General features: G+C 48.3%; 1 protein-coding gene across 5 annotated transcripts in view; it reads left to right on the top strand.

The window, feature by feature from the left end:
- The window catches only part of ZFAT (zinc finger and AT-hook domain containing), a 194,199-nt gene that overhangs the window by 40,804 nt on the left and 136,504 nt on the right, over positions 1–16,891 (top strand). For all 5 annotated transcript variants that reach the window (XR_014018835.1, XM_081266609.1, XM_081266608.1 and 2 more), the window contains one exon: positions 1,942–2,193. Coding sequence is in view for 4 of the 5 variants with exons in the window: in XM_081266609.1 (XP_081122735.1) it covers positions 1,942–2,193 (252 nt within the window). In the remaining variant the exon portion in view is untranslated. The remainder of the gene's footprint in view (positions 1–1,941; positions 2,194–16,891) is intronic.

The raw sequence follows: 16,891 nt of genomic DNA, 5'->3' as shown, positions 1-16,891 counted from the left end.
GACACACAGTCACCTGAATGGTCTCCAGACCCTCCTTGAGGTTGTGACTGCTCTCCAGTGCCTCTGGAGGTTGGAGCTGATGTACTGGAGCCAAGGTGAAGCATCATCAATCATCCAGGGGCCAAAGACCCCAGGAAAACACAGACCCTCACATCCAGGGGGACATCTAGGAGTCTGGGGATCCCTCCCAGTCACCCAGAGAAAGGGCTGGACCTCTCTTGACTTAGGTTAATTCTTGAATACGCAGCTGTGTCCTGAGAGAGCATTTCAGAGCAGTGGCTTCTTCATGGAAGGATGCCAGAGTTGATCACTGGGGTTAGATCTGGGCCACAAACCTCAATAGACTGTTATGAACCATGTTTGTGCAGCTCAGCGAATGTGACATGTGGTGGGTGTTTCATAGACTTTGCTAATTCGGCTGCTCTGATATCAATTGCTGCTTCAACAGGTTGTACATGCTGTTTTGAAGAATAATAATAGGAAAAGTTTTAATGACTTTGGGGTAAACACTTTTTCCTTACTCACTGCATTCCTTCTCTCCCCCATCCCCACATGTGGGGGCTGGTCCTCCTGGAAACAGCCTTTGTCTTCTCCTTGAAATTCAGTATTGGCGAAGGGACTGAGGGCTCTGGTCTGCTGCGTGTTCTGTCTGGACTCTCGGTGTGCCTTTATGGTTTGTAATTGTTCCTGTTGCTGTGGCTGGAGAGGCTGTGGTTGGACCCTCAGCCAAGGCAGACCTGTGCATTGCAGCTCAGCAGAGGCTTTGCTCCTGGAAATCTCCTGCCCCAGGAGAATGGGTGCCTGTCTCTCTATGTTCATGGGAACCCAGTGCCAAGGTCAGCTTCCTTATCTAGAGTGCCTGCAGGTGAACTGCCTTCCCTGTAGACTCTGCCCCATAGCCTCCCTCTCTGACCATGAACACAGGCCACCCTTTTCATTAAAGGATCTCTGTGGTGCTAGCAGTGGGTAAAGTGGCTGGTGTTTCACTGTGCAGAGCCACAACTTTAGAAAGAGCAGGAAGGTCCCCCAAAGATGTCCTCATCCACAGACCAGTCTTCAACCAAAATGATGCCAGGACCCGGGAGTCCTCCCTTTTCCCTGCTGTCCAGATTCCGAGGACTGCCCAGATTGCATTCTTTAGTCAGACAGATGGCTGTGGTCTTGGGGACTTCGGCCTGACCAGGAGTGGCCCCCTGGTTGGCTCTTTCAGGGGTTCCTCTCAAAGTCACATCTTCTGCTTCACTTTGCACCACTGTACATGCTGCTCTGCTTCCCGACCCTGCTTTGCTCTTAATTTCTACCTTTATTTCAGAGATGAAAGCCTTAAAGATGAACACTAGTTAAGAAGAAATGCATGTTGTAAAATGATTTGGAACTTGGCTTTAAAGCAGCTCTGATCATGCCATTTAAAGTCAGTAGGTCGCTAGGAAACTTGAAAAATATTGTTATTGTCTTTGCCCTATAATTTGTGGCTTTAGATTGTAATTATTTTTTCTCTTTCTCACCAGGACAATTTGACTTCTTGAAATAATCTGAATAGTTGTCTGACTCATTAAGAGTATGACAAGCTCAGCAGTGTTTGAGAACTCTTTGCAAAGAAGCAGCGAGATCTGGATTTAAAAGGAAGTAGTGGTTAGCGAGGATTTTGGTCTGGGGGCCAACAGCCACAGCTTAGGTCTCAAGCTTCATAGAAGGAACTTGTGCAAAAGTTCACCCGACAGTCTTGAGGCAGAATATCATAAGATCCGGTGCCATCAGCATTTAGGCACAGGGACAGTAGGACTGGTGATGCTGCTGCAGCCGGGCCCTTCTAGGGCTTCTTTAGACTTTCATTTTTAATAAAATGGGAGACCTGAACATATTCTTACATTTAGAAATTGAGTGCGTGCCCTGCCCTGCCACCCGGTGTCACTCCACCCTGCTTTCTTGTTTCCTTTGCAGAGTTTTTGGTCATGAAGAGGAAGAGAGGCAGGCCTAAGGGGTCCACGAAGAAGCCCAGTGCTGAGGAGGAGCTGGTGGAAAACTTTGTGAACCCTAGCGACGAGGGTCCACTGGCTCCAGAGGAGGGGGCTGGCTTGACCCCAAGCAGCCTGGAGTGTGGCAAGTGCTGTCGGAAGTTCTCCAACACGCGCCAGCTGCGGAAGCACATCTGCATCATTGTGCTGAATTTGGGTGAGGAGGAAGGAGAAGCAGGTAAATGGACCAGGTGACCATATGGTTTCTCACAGAGATGTACCTATGGATACTTGCTGACGGCTTTGCTTGTTACTTGGAATAGCATGCACTTATTCAGGTCTCCCCCATCTCATTTTCATAATGGTTACTGACTATTACTGTGTATAATCTTTGGAATTAATGTGCCATCTGTGAGCTGGAGCCCATGGTGTGCAGGCCCAGGGTGCCTTGGTGGTGCTTTGGTGGGTCGTAGAGAGAGTAAAACAGTTTCTACCCTTGATGATCTTATGTTCTGTGAAAGGAGATTTGAGTTTTAAAATGCACAATGACAAAGGATAGAAAATTGTTCCTGGGAGAGGTTGTACTGGTACAAAGTCAGTGAATCTGGTGCCACAGTTTGGCATTTGGCTGACAGGTGGGAGGTTGTCTTAAGGATGGACAGGGCCATGTGCATAGTGTGAATGACTTGGGGACTCAAGGCCGTGTTAGGAACCGGATTGGCCACCAGTGGCTGAGGACTGGAGTGTGGAGGTCAGCTCTGAAGTAGCTCCTACAAAGGGCTGGAGAGGAATGGCCTCCAGCAGGGAGGACAGCTGGGGGACAGCTCCTCTTAGACCGCCTTCCTAGAGGAGCGAGGTTGCAAGGCTGTGCTGCAGGCACAGGCCTCCAGTGGCTCTGTAATTATTGTTTGCTTCTGAGCTGTTTTCCAAGATTTCAGGCTGCTCCCGTGTTTAGGAAGATCTTGGTGTTCCCTACTTTGCTCAGCCTGCTGCATGGGAGGCCATTCAGGTAAAAAACTCTGGCTCTGGAATGTGGCTCCTGGGGTTGGAATCCCACTTAAGCACTTCTAAATCCCTTCTGCCTCTGCTCAGTCTCCTTGTCTGTAACATGGGGCTAGAAGCAATGCTGTTGCATGTGGTTGCTCTGAGTATTAAATTAGACAGGACTTGTAAAGAGCATCATAGCCTTACAGAAGTACCCAGTAAATATCAGCTGTCCTTTTAGCTGCTGAGGGCCATGCAGAGACAGCACTATTTTCATTTTTCCTTTTGAAAGGATACACTTGGACACTGAAAGATGAAGTAATTTGTCCCAGGTCTCTTAGTCAGGGGACCTGGCCTTTGAACCCTGGCCACCCTACTTTAAACCTCTGCTCTTAAACTCTTTGCTGTAAATGCCTCCCTCCGAACAGTGAAGCCAGACCCTTGGTGTGCAGAATCCTAGCACAGATTGGATGGATTATTGAGTAATTCATCAGTTAATACTGATGAACATCTAGGATGGTGGCCAGGCTCATCGCCAACATCTGTGCAGGTTGTAGAAGATGTATGATGTGGTTCTTCTCCTGCAAAGCCTGTGGAAACCTTACCACTGTGGGGTTAACAAGCAGCAGCCCAGGTCCCAGCTCTGCAGTGGGGACAGTGGTCCCGAGTCAGTACGGGCAGTGGCCATGTCAGAGGAGTGGGCAGCAGCTGCAAGATTGCGGAAGGGTCAGTGCTGTTCGGGAGCTTGAAGTTCTTTTGGAGAATAAGGACAGTTTTGGAGAGGAAATATTGAGGAGCAGACCAGCACCCACCTTCTCCTACCTGTTGCCCGGCTTTGTCAGTCTCTGCACTTGGGTGATAGGATGTACCAGTCTCTCTCTGTCACACACAGACATGCGCACACACACCCCCTTCCCCACGTGTCCCAGTCTCTCTCTGTCACACACAGACATGCACACACCCCCTTCCCCACGTGTCCCGGTCTCTCTCTGTCACACACAGACATTCACACACACCCTTCCCTACGTGTCCCAGTCTCTCTCTGTCACACACAGACATGCACACACACCCTTCCCCACGTGTCCCAGTCTCTCTCTGTCACACACAGACTCGCACACACACCCTTCCCCACGTGTCCTAGTCTCTCTCTGTCACACACAGATATGCACACACACCCCCTTCCCCCCGTGTCCCAGTCTCTCTCTGTCACACACAGACATATACACACACACCCTTCCCCACTTGTCCAGTCTTTCTCTGTCACACACAGACATGCACACACACACCCTTCCCAACATGTCCAGTCTTTCTCTGTCACACACAGACATGCACACACACCCTTCCCCACGTGTCCCAGTCTCTCTCTGTCACACACAGACATGTACACACACCCTTCGCCCACGTGTCCCGGTCTCTCTCTGTCACACACAGACATGCACACACACACCCTTCCCCATGTGTCCCAGTCTTTCTCTGTCACACACAGACATGCACACACACCCTTCCCCATGTGTCCAGTCTCTCTCTGTCACACACAGACATGCACGCACCGCCTGCCCCGCATTTTACGGCACAGCTAGTTAATGGTTGTTGCATTTTAGCCAGAAGGACCTCTCTGTCTGACAATGCTGCCCTGTTTGTGTTTCTGCCTGGTTTTTCTGAGAACCCAGTTCTCTGACTGTCCAGTGCCATCTCCTCACACATCGGTGTTGTTTTTGTGTGTTGTTTTGTAGATATCTCCTGTCAGGCTTTTTTGTGATGCACCCAGCCACCTTGGTGACTAGGCTGGGATGACGGATTGCACTCTGGCAATACCAGACATTCCTCTTCCTTTCCCATCCCCAAATCTCAGGCCTAGGTCTGGCTTTGGACAGTGTGAGTGGGTCATAAAGTGTGTGGATGTTCCTGGCTGCAAGGGTCAGGGCCTGCTGTGTGTATCAGTCCTTCAATGTCCCCTTCACCTTACCAAATGACCCTTGCCGTGTGGCACTGTGGTACCATTTTCCCGTGCTATGCAGGACTTTGTTTTGCTGCCAGCCGTGGTACATCTGATGAAAGTTCAGGTTCTGTCAGATTTTTTTTTGCTGTTGTAAATAGCTCTTTAGTAAATTCTTAGTAAATCTGTAGGTGTATGTGTGAACATATGCACGTATGTGTACACATACGTGTTTATTATGAGTATGTACGTGTATATCTGTTTCTAGACTTCTAGAAAACTCCCAGCAACTTACATTCCAAAAATGTCTTGAAGAGTGCTAATTGGAGATTATACTTTTTGTTTTCTTTTTTAATGACATAGAAAATGCGAAGAAGAAAACCACAGTGGCCCACAACCTCGCTGCCCAGGCCTGGCGCCCTTTGTGCTGCTGAGGCCGAGAAGCCCCTCCTGTTGTGCACCCTGCCTGGGCCATCAGGATGGGGTCGCAGTGCTCTTGGGTGGTCTTTTCTAGTTCTCCATGTGGCAGGCACATTCTTTATGATAGTATTTTTCATCTAATGAGCTTTTTCTGATACTTTTTATGTTACAGAGGCTGTTCTCAGCGTCTCATAGCTAATCACTCTCGGAGTTCTCCTGGCAGCCTTCAAACAAGGCACTGTCATTATGTCCATCGTATAGGAGAGGAAACTGAGACAGCGAGGCCTAGCAGTGGGCCTGTAGCACACAGCCTGTGAGTGGTGGACTTGGTTGTGGCTTTTGACTGGTTGCTGTGGGTCCTGACCCAGGCAGTCAGTGACTGGCCACTCTTGTCATCTTTAGAGCCTGTACAACATCTCATCACATGTACAGGCCACAGATCTTACCCCATTGGTTTTCAGGTGATGGATGTTTAGGATTGTTTCAGCTTTTTCTGCCTGATGAAAAAATACTTCTCAGGTGAGTAGTCTTGAGCATGCATTTTTCCTTCATTATTACCATCTTTTACACTGTGCCATTTTCATCTTAGGTAATTGCCTGGTAACTAATTGCTGGGTGAACAGGGCTTGTTTTGCACGTTGACACGCAGGTACATTGTCAGACCACCCTGAGAAAGTGTCAGTTTCTACCCCAGCTGTGTTGCTCATGTTGCCTTGTTCTCTGGTTTCTCCCCGCCAGTCTCAGGTGGGGGTGATTGTTTTAGTTTGCAGCTCTTTGGTCACTTAGGATTGTTCCTGTACATGGGTATTAACTACTTGTGTTTGGTGTGTGGTTGGGAATATTCCTTATTAATGTCCTTTACTTATACCTTTGAATTAGCACATAAGCTGCAGATATTTTCAGTTTGTCCTTTATCATTTAATCTATCTGTAGCCCTTTTGGCATTTTGCTGGCACAATATATTTCTTGCCTTTGTATCATAGTTAGAAAATTTTCCCAAGGCCTGGCATGACAGGAAGTATGCTTCTGTGTGCCTCTGTGACTCAGATGCTTTCATTTTACCTGTATTTTTGATTTGCCTGCAAATTACATTTTTGCATCAGTTGGAAAGTGAGACACTTATATATATTTGATCAATAAATTTAAACAAGGGAATAAACTTAATAAATGCAATTTAGCCAATGAACTATTTTAAATCATAGGGTCCATGGACAAAAATTAGGGTGTGATAGTTCAAAATCTAAAAAAACCCTTTAAAAAATAAGCCTTTGCATTTCGGAGGTATTATGAATTCATAAGAAGTTACCAAGATAATGCAGAAAGAGTTCATGTGCCCTTCACTCAGGCCCCCACCCACGTGCTGTATCTCACACAGGTGTAGCCTGATACCAAGATTGTAAGAATGTGTGTGTGCTCGCCTCTGTCACTCGTCACTCACCGCAGGGGGAGACTTGTGTCAGCAGCTGCTCCAGTAGGAGGCAGAACTGCCCTGTCCCACCAAGCTGACCTTGAGCTGCCCACTTCCCTAATCCCCATCTGGAAACCACTGATGTGGTCTTGAACTCTGTGATTTTATCATTTCAAGAACGCTGTGTAAATTTAATCCCAAAATATATGGCCTTTTGAGATTGGCTTAAAAATCCTGTTTAGACCCCATTTCTAATTTGATAATTGAGGAATTTAGGTCCAGAGGTGATGTTATGGAGTGTCCCTGCTCATTTGGGGTGGCAGTGGGGGCAGGATCCCTGTTCCTGCCCAGTTACTAGCCCGCCCATCACATGCCTGTCTCACAACCAGTCTGGCTTCCACTTGGAGGATATGGAGTTGAAGTGTTTCAGTGCTCCTCTGCCAGGTTTTTCTCTACATCACAAGAAATTGAGTTCTACTTGTGCTTTTCCTGGTGTTCACTGTCTATAGTTCTCTAGCAAGGGTAATAGGCACAGTCCCTTCTAATAAGATCTCAGCTGCCTCTTGCAACAGGCAGTACAAAAATTGGTCTCGTATTCCATGATTTGAAATGACCTGAATGGACTTCAATTTCATAAGTACCTAGTGGGAAGGTGCAAACTCTGGGTGTGTTTTTCTCTCTGGCCACAGTAAAAGCTTCTCAAATATGCAGAAATGACCTTATGCCCAGCTGCCGTGTGGCTGAGGTCCATGCAACTGCACCATGTTCTTGAGTTTGCCATATAACAGTATTACCATTTGGAAAATTCTCACATGATTCTTTTAATATATGCTCTGTAAAGAGCAGTTCAATAATATTTCAAACAATTGACCCTGACTCTATAGCTTGTTAAAACAATTAGAAGAAAATGAAATAAGATTTTTTTCCTCTACTGTGAACCCTGTCCAGTTAAAATAACACTTTTGATATGTACTCCACATTTATTTCATTCTGCATTTGAATAGTAAACGAAACTGGAAAACTAGACTTTTTCCCCCCCGCTGCTATGTGGAACAGCTGGTGTTTTTGAGAAACATTTTGCAGCCTATAGAAATCAGTATGTCTAGTTTATAAAAGTGGCTTCTGAACCTTTCTAAGCTTGTTATTTCTGGGGTCATTTTATGCAAAGAAAGTTGTAAAAATTTCCTTTTACTCTTGTCAGACCCTTCCTTAGAGGAGCAGGCGTGGATTTCATGGCTGCACCTGAGGTGCGCCTGTGCTCTTCATGGGGCTGTCTCCACAGCGTTTCGGGACCCTGCCTCTGCTGCGTTTGTTAGTCACACAACTGACTTGGTAAATACCTGAAAATTGGGTTTGAGTTGTATTTGAAAATTTGTGGTGAGGAGGTGGTGCAGCGCCAGTCCCTGAGCGTTACACTTGTCTCTGTGGAAATATGTGTACTGGCACCGTTTCTTTTGGCCACCTGTATGCCCTTGTTTTTTCTCAGTACTACTCAGGGAATGAAATTTGCAGTTCTGTAGCTACACTTGGCTTGGCAAAGTTCAAGGTCCCTCTGTGACCCTCTTCCCCAGCTCTCCTCCTGCCTCTCTGCTGCTCCTCTTCTGCCTGTCTCAGCACTATCCCTGATTCTGCTAGTGGTGGGGACTGGGGCAGGCTGCACCCCTAGAGCAGAGCTCCTCCAGGTCACAGGGATATGACCTCACCATGCTTACCATGCCTGCTTTCTTGTGGGTGCTGCATGTCCATTGCAGGTTCTCAGGGGGCTCTGCTTGCTCAGTGACCCAGCGAGGAAGCAGTCACCACCTTGAACTTGTCAGGTCACAATACAGGGGAGAAGGAGAGCCTTGGGTGGTTTCACTTTGGCCCAGGAGTGACATCTGCTGTTTCTGTTTATGCAACTTATTGGCCAGGAGGGGTCATGCAGCCCCACCTGACTCTGGGACCAGGAAGTGCAGCCCTGCCATGTTCCCAGGGCAACAGGAAACTGAAGTGCTTGGTGGCCTTCATTGTGTCTGCCACACAGTTTCTAGGCATTATCATGGTTCTGGTGTCCTGCAAATGTTTTCCTTGCCCATATTTCACTCTAGGTGTCCCACAGGACTTTGCCACTGACCTCACTGTCCAGCTCCTAATAGGTGTTCTTCCTGGTTCCTTCTCGGTGACTGGCCCCACCATCCAGATACCTCAGTCAGAAGCCCCCTCATCTGCCGCATCCCTTTCCTTATCACAGTGGCTGGCTTCCTGCTGAGTAGCTCCCCTCCCCTCCCCTCCCCATCCCGGCCCCTGTCTCTGTGGGTCAGGCCCCAGCATCTTTCCAGTGGACTCTGCTTAGAGTTCAGCTCTGCCCTTCCACTGCCGTGGTTGGCAGACAGTTGGGGGATACATCTCTGGTCAAATCCATTCATTTACTAGTAAGCTGTATATTTTTAATGTAATGAGTATTCAGAGTCCTTACTGTGGACCTGCCATTTTTCCTAGAATTGTACACATATCAACTCATTTCTTCTTCATAAAACTCCCATGAGGAAATCATTATTTTTGTCCCCATTTTACAATTAGGAAACCAAGGCATACATCCCGTCTAGTACCACATTGTAGTCAGTGATGGGTCTGGAATATGAACTGAGGCATTTCGGCTCAGTTAGGTACACTGCTATATCAATATGTTATAGATATTATAAAACATATGGAAAAGACTAAGTGTCAGAAGGATGAGATAAGAAGGGTAAAGAGGAATTCTTGTCCTTACCCTGAAATGGCCTTCCAAGATGCCCATCACTGTTCAAGAGAGTCTGAGACCCTTGAAAGCCTACTGGGTCGCTTGAGAGCTGGCTCCTGCTCCACTCTGTACCTGACTTCCTTCTTAGCCCTTGCCACCTTTCCCACCCGGGGGGAACAGGGGCCTTCAGAGGCCTGTGAGTGGCAGGTATCCTGTGCTCTCCTCATCTCTTGTGCACATCATTTCTTTTGTTTGGGGGTGCCCTTTGTCCTTTCTGCTCCAAGAAACTGCACTCCTTCAACAATGTTGGAACCCTGGCAGCCCCCTGAACCACTGGGGCCCTGTCATATCACCTGTGCCTTCTCCTTGGACTCTCCCATGCCAGTCACTTCTTGCTCATCTCTAGACCGCAGCTTCAGTCCCATTGGTAATTAAGTCTTTTGATGAGGTGTGTCAGTTGGTACCACGTATCCCACCCTGTCAACTGCTGGCATCCAGGGCTGTTAGTAAGCAGGACAGGCTCAGGACCTTTTATGGGTGGGGAACATTCACCCACAAAGTCCTTTATTCTAGGACTTTTGAAAGTAATACTTTCTTGATCAGCATCATGGAGGCCAGCCTGGGGATTGGTGCTCTTAGGGACTCTGGTGGAATCCAGTGGACTGGTGCTTAGAGGCAGTATCGCTGTCTGAAGCTTAGTGGGCTGCCCACTACCTCCTGGAGTGGAGGGCCTGGGCCTGGTGGGTGTGATGCAATCCCTGATGCAAGGGATGTAATGAATGGTTCTGAGAGAAGCAGGTGGCTGTTGTGCATTGTGACCATGTTTTGAAGGAGTGCTGTCTGTGGCAGTCCTGAGGTCTGAGATACTCTGGAGTGACGCCCCTGGGCCCCATGCCCGTTGAGGCAAGACATGCTCCCCAGATGTTGAGGAGGTTGGCTACAGCTGTGGGCTATGTGAGGTCCCTGCAGCAGCAGATTCTCGTCTCCTACTCCTGAGTAGCTCTTGTGGGTTCTGAGCCAGACTTTGGGGATTGAACTTGAGTAAGAGGAGTTTCTTCCCTTGAGCAGCTGAGTCTGGAGAGCAGGCAGGGATATAAATAGATGAAATGTGGTAGTGGGCTGAGCCACAGGTGAAGGGGCATGTCCTGGAAGTTTCCCTGGAGGAGGGGGCTGCAGGCTCTGGGCTGCAGGCTATGAGGTACTCCTCTATCGATGATTTGGCAGTGGGGGAGCCGGTGGAGAGGGGGGGGCAGGAGGCATTTGCTGCCTGAAGTTTCATGCAAAAGCCTGCAGCTGGGGGAATGTGGGCACAGGTCAGGAGTGGGGTGGTTTGTGGCAGCTGTATGTGTAGTGACTGGGGCAAGGTGCAGGTGAAGGCCGCATGCCTGTCCTGGGTTTGTGTCAGTCAGTCCCTGTGGGAACAGTGCTCTGGAAGCAGTGCTCACCTGTCCTTCTGTCATCACAGGAGAGACAGGAAGATGTGAGAAAGCCCCGGGGAAGAGGGAAAGCAGAGGATGCATATTCAGCAGGTAACAGAGCTGCTAGGTCTGAGAAGCTCTTAAACTGCTGTCTTAGCAGGGTGGAGCAAATTGGTGGCAGAGCCCCAGAATATAATCCCTCATCAGTCTGCTGTTCTGACAACTGTTCTGGGCCTTTTGTTAATGTGGTTGATAACATTTTTGCTCTCTGGGGCATTTTGAGATTTAATTAGTTCTGGGGCAATTTAGAATAGGTACTTTAGAATATTAGTGCAGTGTTAATTATAAATGAATGCATATGAACTAATTTCTTCAAACGTGTGATTGCATTTACATTTAACTCTTCACCTGCCCATTCTCAGTGTAGCATATCTTGTCTGACTATCAGGTTGCAAGAGGGGACTCTGACAAATTGTGCTGGGAATTCAGGGGTGAAACATGCACACCCAGATCACATAGGATTGGGAAACAAGGTAGGGTCTCTGCTGAAGGGGCTCCCAGGAGAGGAGGGGTGGAGGGCAAAGCACAGGAAGCGTTTGTGGTAAAAGGAACCTACTTGGATTTTGTTCCAGCTGGGTTTCCTTCTTGGTGAGGTTTCCTTGATCAGAGCTTGGGACAAGAGTGTATGCATGTGCATGTGTGTGCACTTGTGGGCACCAGGGGGGCTGCTGGCATGGGGGGAGGTTCAGCACTGGGGCATGGAGCGTCTGCTTCCCCTCCAAGGTTCACATGCCCATTGTGCACCGTCATCACTTTAAAAAGTGCTGTGGGGTTTCCAAAGGAAGTGAAATATAAAGAATGATGTCAGTGTGCTAGGGGTGAAGAGCAATATGGCACAGATGTCAAGAAATTAAAGTCACAGTCCTGAGATTGTCAGTGACTCCCGCAGGCTAGGTGGCAGGTGAGGCAGCGCTTCACTGCTGCTCTTTATTAAAACCATAAATGAAACCCGAGTGGTCCAGTTGTCCCCTTCTCTGAGGGAGCTACGTCCCCAACACCCTCAGCTGATGCCTGGACCCATGGATAGGACCAAACCCTGTATATACTGTGTTTTTTCCTGTAAATAGATATCTATAAAAAGTTTAATTTATAAAGTGAGTACAGTAAAATAGAATAATTAGAACATTATACTCTAACAGAAGTTATTTGCAACCTATGAATTGATTGATTTCTGAGATTTTTGGATGGTGGTTAACCATGGGTACCTGAAGCTATGCACAGGAGCCTGGTGTAGCTCCAGTCTCAGGCCTGAGTGGGACTTTTGCATGTAGCATACACATCTCAAGGGCCACTGTGTGTGTCTCACCATGTGAGGGGCTCTGCGTCTCTTCTCTTTTGTGAGCCTTACAGTGATTGATTCTGCAGATGCGATCATGGTTCAGAGAGAGTTCTAAGTTCATTTAGCTGAAAGGCAGAGCCCAGGTCTCCACTTAGATGCCCTTGACTCCACATCTGGCTTCTCCACCATGCCTTCTCTAGATGGGGACGTTTACTTAAAGTGGTCTTTGGAAGAGTATCTCGTGTGTCCCGATCCAGTAGATTTTAGGTTCTTGCTCTTTAGGGGTGTTCAGTGGCTTGTGCTGCAAGTACACCAAGGAGGACGTGGGAGGTTGTCAGGGGAGCTGGCTGGGACCCCACTCACCATCTAAGGAGTCATGTCCTTCTACCCTTGATTATGTTGAAATTGCCCAAAGAGGTCATTTGGAAAAAGTCCTGCTCTTAAAAAGACTTTGAAAGGCACCGTTCTGGTGCATTGATAGTCACAGCTGGATCCTCCTAGGACACAGCTTGAAGTGAGGCTTGATGGACCAGGGACCGTAGCTAGGGCCTTGCTTTCTGGAGGACCACATTGGTAAGAGCGTTGGAGAGAAAAGTGAGATTGAAAAGACTGGCTGAAAAGTGTGTGGATTAGTGGTGTTTCAGGGTGCTAATTGTGCCTGAAAGTGCTTTGCAAACCGTCTTGGTACCCCGCGTGAGGAATTGCTGTGGTAGAGTGGTTTATCTCTGTTTGATGATGCTGGTCAGAGGAGAAATACCAGAACGTGTACACTGCAACTAGATATTTCTGTGTGAAAGCCACATCTTCTGAGAGGATCGATACTGCTCTCCTTCCCTGTGACCTGGCTCCCCAGGGTAGGGTCAGAAAGCATTTATAGGGTTATGATGTCACCTACTCTGGCTTTTAAGCATTTCAGACAGATTTCAGTTATTGATCTTTCTAAAATACATTCTGTTTTTTTCTTGGATAAGAATCTTTTCTAGAGCTCAGTGAAAATATTTTCAAATATTTGCTACAGTTTGAAAACAGAATATTACTGTAGATTTGTGTGTGTGAGTCACAGTCTATTACTATGACAAAATACCTGAGATAATCAACTTACAAGATGGAAGGGTTTATTGTGGTTGGTGGTCTCAGAGGGTTTCAGACGTTTTAGTTCATGGTTGCTTGGCTCTGTTGTTTTAGGGCCTGTGGTGAGGCAGCACTTCATGGCTGGGAGTGCGTGGTAGAGCAAAGTTCCTCACCTCATGGTGACCAGGAAGTAAGAAAGAGATAGGGAAAGGCTGGGGGACCAATAGCCCCTTCCAGGGCACAGCCCCAGTGACCTATCTTCCTTCCTCTGGCCCTACATCCTGAAGGTCCCACCACTTCCCAGCAGTGCCAAGCTGAGGGCCAGGCCTTTAACACAAGGGTCTTTCGGGAGATACTCCTTATCCAAAGCATAGCCCTTGTGAGTCCCACATGCCCCTGAAGCAGGACATCTGGAAAGCAGTTGTTTTGAAAGAGGCATCTAGAAGACTTGGATAGACCTGGATCCCCTCCATGCAGCCCCCTTGATGTTTTTATTTTCCACACTAAGATGTCTTTCTTAGGACTTCAGCTTGACCACTGCACCTCTTCAGGTGCTCTGCCTAGGCTCGAGGTCAACCGGACGTTCTATGGAACAAGGATAAATGAATTATCCGTAATTCCCATTTGATATTAGTGGGCAGCTGGATTTCTGCTGGGAGCTCTCTGACTGCCCCATGTCCTGCCATCCCAGCAGGGTGACTCTTCGCAATGTGTGTGTTGCTAGGGGGTTCAGACTGTCTTGGTGTAGGCAGATGGCCCTGATTCTTGGAGCATAGATAGCTCTTGCTTTCTTTCTCTCCCAAGAATCATCACCACTTAGCAAGAAGTGGCTCTGTAGAGCTGGAAGAGCCCGCATGCTCTGGGCACGCGTAATGGATTATAAACGCCTGGCCCTGGAGGCTGGCGCTGGAATGGCGATCTGCTGTGCCTCGAGCCAGCGGTGCAAGCAAGTGCACTGTGGACCTTGGCTGCAGGCTCCACTGGGACTGTTCAACTGTGTAAAGCCACTAGGAGCAATTGTCCTTGGCTGAGGACCCAGAGAGCAAGTGCCAGCTTTTGTTTTGCTCACCTTGGCCTTTAGCACAGTGGCCCTGGGATCCCTGTCAGGGGGAGGTGGGTTGGGGGTGGATGAGCTGCTCAGCAGCAGTGTTTGGGGCTGTGGTACGTGAACAGACCTTCAGTTAAGCTTTTTCTTTCCCCCCAGAGGAAGCAAAAGAAAGGAAGCTGAAGGGAATGTGGGCATTATCTGGGGGGGAAAGTAGGAAAATTTAAAAAATCAGTAACTCAGAGGAAGCAGGAAACTATTTAAAAGCACCTTCTTTTTTTTTTTTTTTGCTTTTTTAAAATTATTAGTTGTTCAAAACATTACATAGCTCTTGACATATCATATTTCATACATTTGATTCAAGTGGGTTATGAACTCCCATTTTTACCCTGTATATAGATTGCAGAATCCCATCGGTTACACATCCACGTTTTTACATACTGCCATACTAGTGTCTGTTGTATTCTGCTGCCTTTCCTATCCTCTACTATCCCCCTTCCCCTCCCCTCCCATCTTCTCTCTCTACCCCATCTACTGTAGTTCATTTCTCTCCCTTGTTTTTTTTTCCCTTTCCCCTCACTTCCTCTTGTATGTAATTTTGTATATCGATGGGGGTCTCCTTCCATTTCCATGCAATTTCCCTTCTCTCTCCCTTTTCCTCCCACCTCTCGCCCTGTTTAATGTTAATCTTCTTCTCATGCTTTTCCTCCCTGTTCTGTTCTTAGTTGCTCTCCTTATATCAAAGAAGACATTTGGCATTTATTTTTTAGGGATTGGTTAGCTTCACTTAGCATAACCTGCTCTAGTGCCATCCATTTCCCTGCAAATGCCATGCTTTTGTCATTTTTTAGTAAAAGCACCTTCTTGAAAGGCCAAGTTACAGGTGAGCTGGGTGAGAAACGCCATGCACTCACAAAAGCACCCACCAGCATGACTTCCAGCAGGAGTCTAGGAGGCGCGTCGGTGGGGAAAAGTCAGCCTTGCATAGTGCAGAGATGGGTCAAGTGAGGGTGCCGGGAAGTTCATGAGCACCCAGGTCAAGTGGGAATGCGAACTCTGGTGTCCAAAAGGAAATGAACACAGACTTACCAACAAGACTTGTTAAAATGCCCTTCTCTTCTTCCCTCCATGTTTCCTGCACTTTCACAAAGAAGTGCTGAGCCCTTGCACTTGTGGCCAGCGTCTCTGGGTAGCATCCAGGTCTTCATGCTGGCCCTTGTCACCAGCCACATGCTTGGTGTCTGACCTTGAATTATTTGTTGCTTCCTAATACCCTGGGCACTGACCTCAGCGAGTGTACCTGCTCTTCTCTATAGGACCCTGGTCCTGGAGCCATCTGCCAAGATCATCGCCAAGAACCACTTCTTTAGCTGCTCAGTGTGGTTCCTGGCCCAGTGTGCCCAGAGCCATGAGAAATCCTGTGCTGAGGCTTCTGAAGCTCTGGAGACGAGAACGTGATTGGCCTGGGCTGTGGGTCCACAGCGGGTGACATGGAGAACAGAGGCTGTGGGGCTCCCATCTGTGCACTTCGGGTAGTCCTGGGGGTATCTTGGTTTGTGCGCCCGGGAGCCACTGTGGCTGCAGGCATTTATCTGGATGTAGTCTCAGGAAGTGGGCGTGCGGGTGTGGGGACTGGGTCATTGCAGAGAGGGAGCCAGGGGTTTTTCACAGGGTGCTGCTGGGCTGTGGGTTTGGACTCTGGGGATGTTGCCACAGTGGATGCCAGCATCAGTCACTGCAGTGGTGGTTCAGAGAGATGCTGCTGGCTTCACTGTGGCTGCTCCTGCGTCAAGGAGGATCCGAAGTGTGCAGAGAGCCCACAGGCCCAGGCAGGGGGCTGTTGGCTGTCCAGTAGCATTGAAAGGCACGTGGTTGTCACCTGCTCTGTCTTTCCCAGGCTTTTTTCCTACCCTGTCACATTTCTTACTCCTTCACCTTCTTTTACTCCTTCACCTTCTTTTTCCTGCCACCTGTCATCACTTTGGCTTTGGGCAACAAGACTCTGGCAACTGTCTCCCAGCTGTTGCAGTGGGTCAGGGTGCATGCGCGGGTCCAGCAGCTGCAGTAGCTTGGGGGGTTTGGTTGACTTGTGGTTCATATTGTCGGAGCCCACAGAGGGAGCGTGTGTGCTTGGAAGTCATGGCCTTATCTGTGCAGGGGCAGAGTATAGGTGGTTTATGGCAAACCTCGGAGGGCTTTATCTACTACCTTCTCCGATGAGGAAGAGAGTGTAGCCATTGAAGGTGTTTAAGGAGAAAGAGACAGTTCAGGTTTTTGAGGAGAAAGTGTTTCACTCTAGGGTCGAGGTATAAGGTGGTTTCTGAGTGTCTTATTCAAGACCTTACTAGTAGAGGCATCATTTAAAAACGAATTAAGAATCGAGTCTCTTCCTTATGTGACAAGGAGTCTGGGCCTTGGGTCCAGCACAGCTGTGCCATTAAGTTCAGGATCTCCCTTTTCCTTTGTGACCCTGAAGGTGAAGGCACTGACCCGGGCTTCCACTTGCCCTGTCCTGGTGGCTGGCCCCTGCTGCAGTTCTAGGCAGGGGCATGGCAATGTCCATGGCAGTACCTCACCTACTGGGCGGCAGAGCCCC

This window comes from Spermophilus citellus (assembly GCF_964194105.1).
Source record: "Spermophilus citellus genome assembly, chromosome: 14".
Lineage (NCBI taxonomy): Eukaryota > Metazoa > Chordata > Mammalia > Rodentia > Sciuridae > Spermophilus > Spermophilus citellus.
Note: the sequence above shows the minus strand (reverse complement) of the source record. Positions and strands in the feature narration are given on the sequence as shown.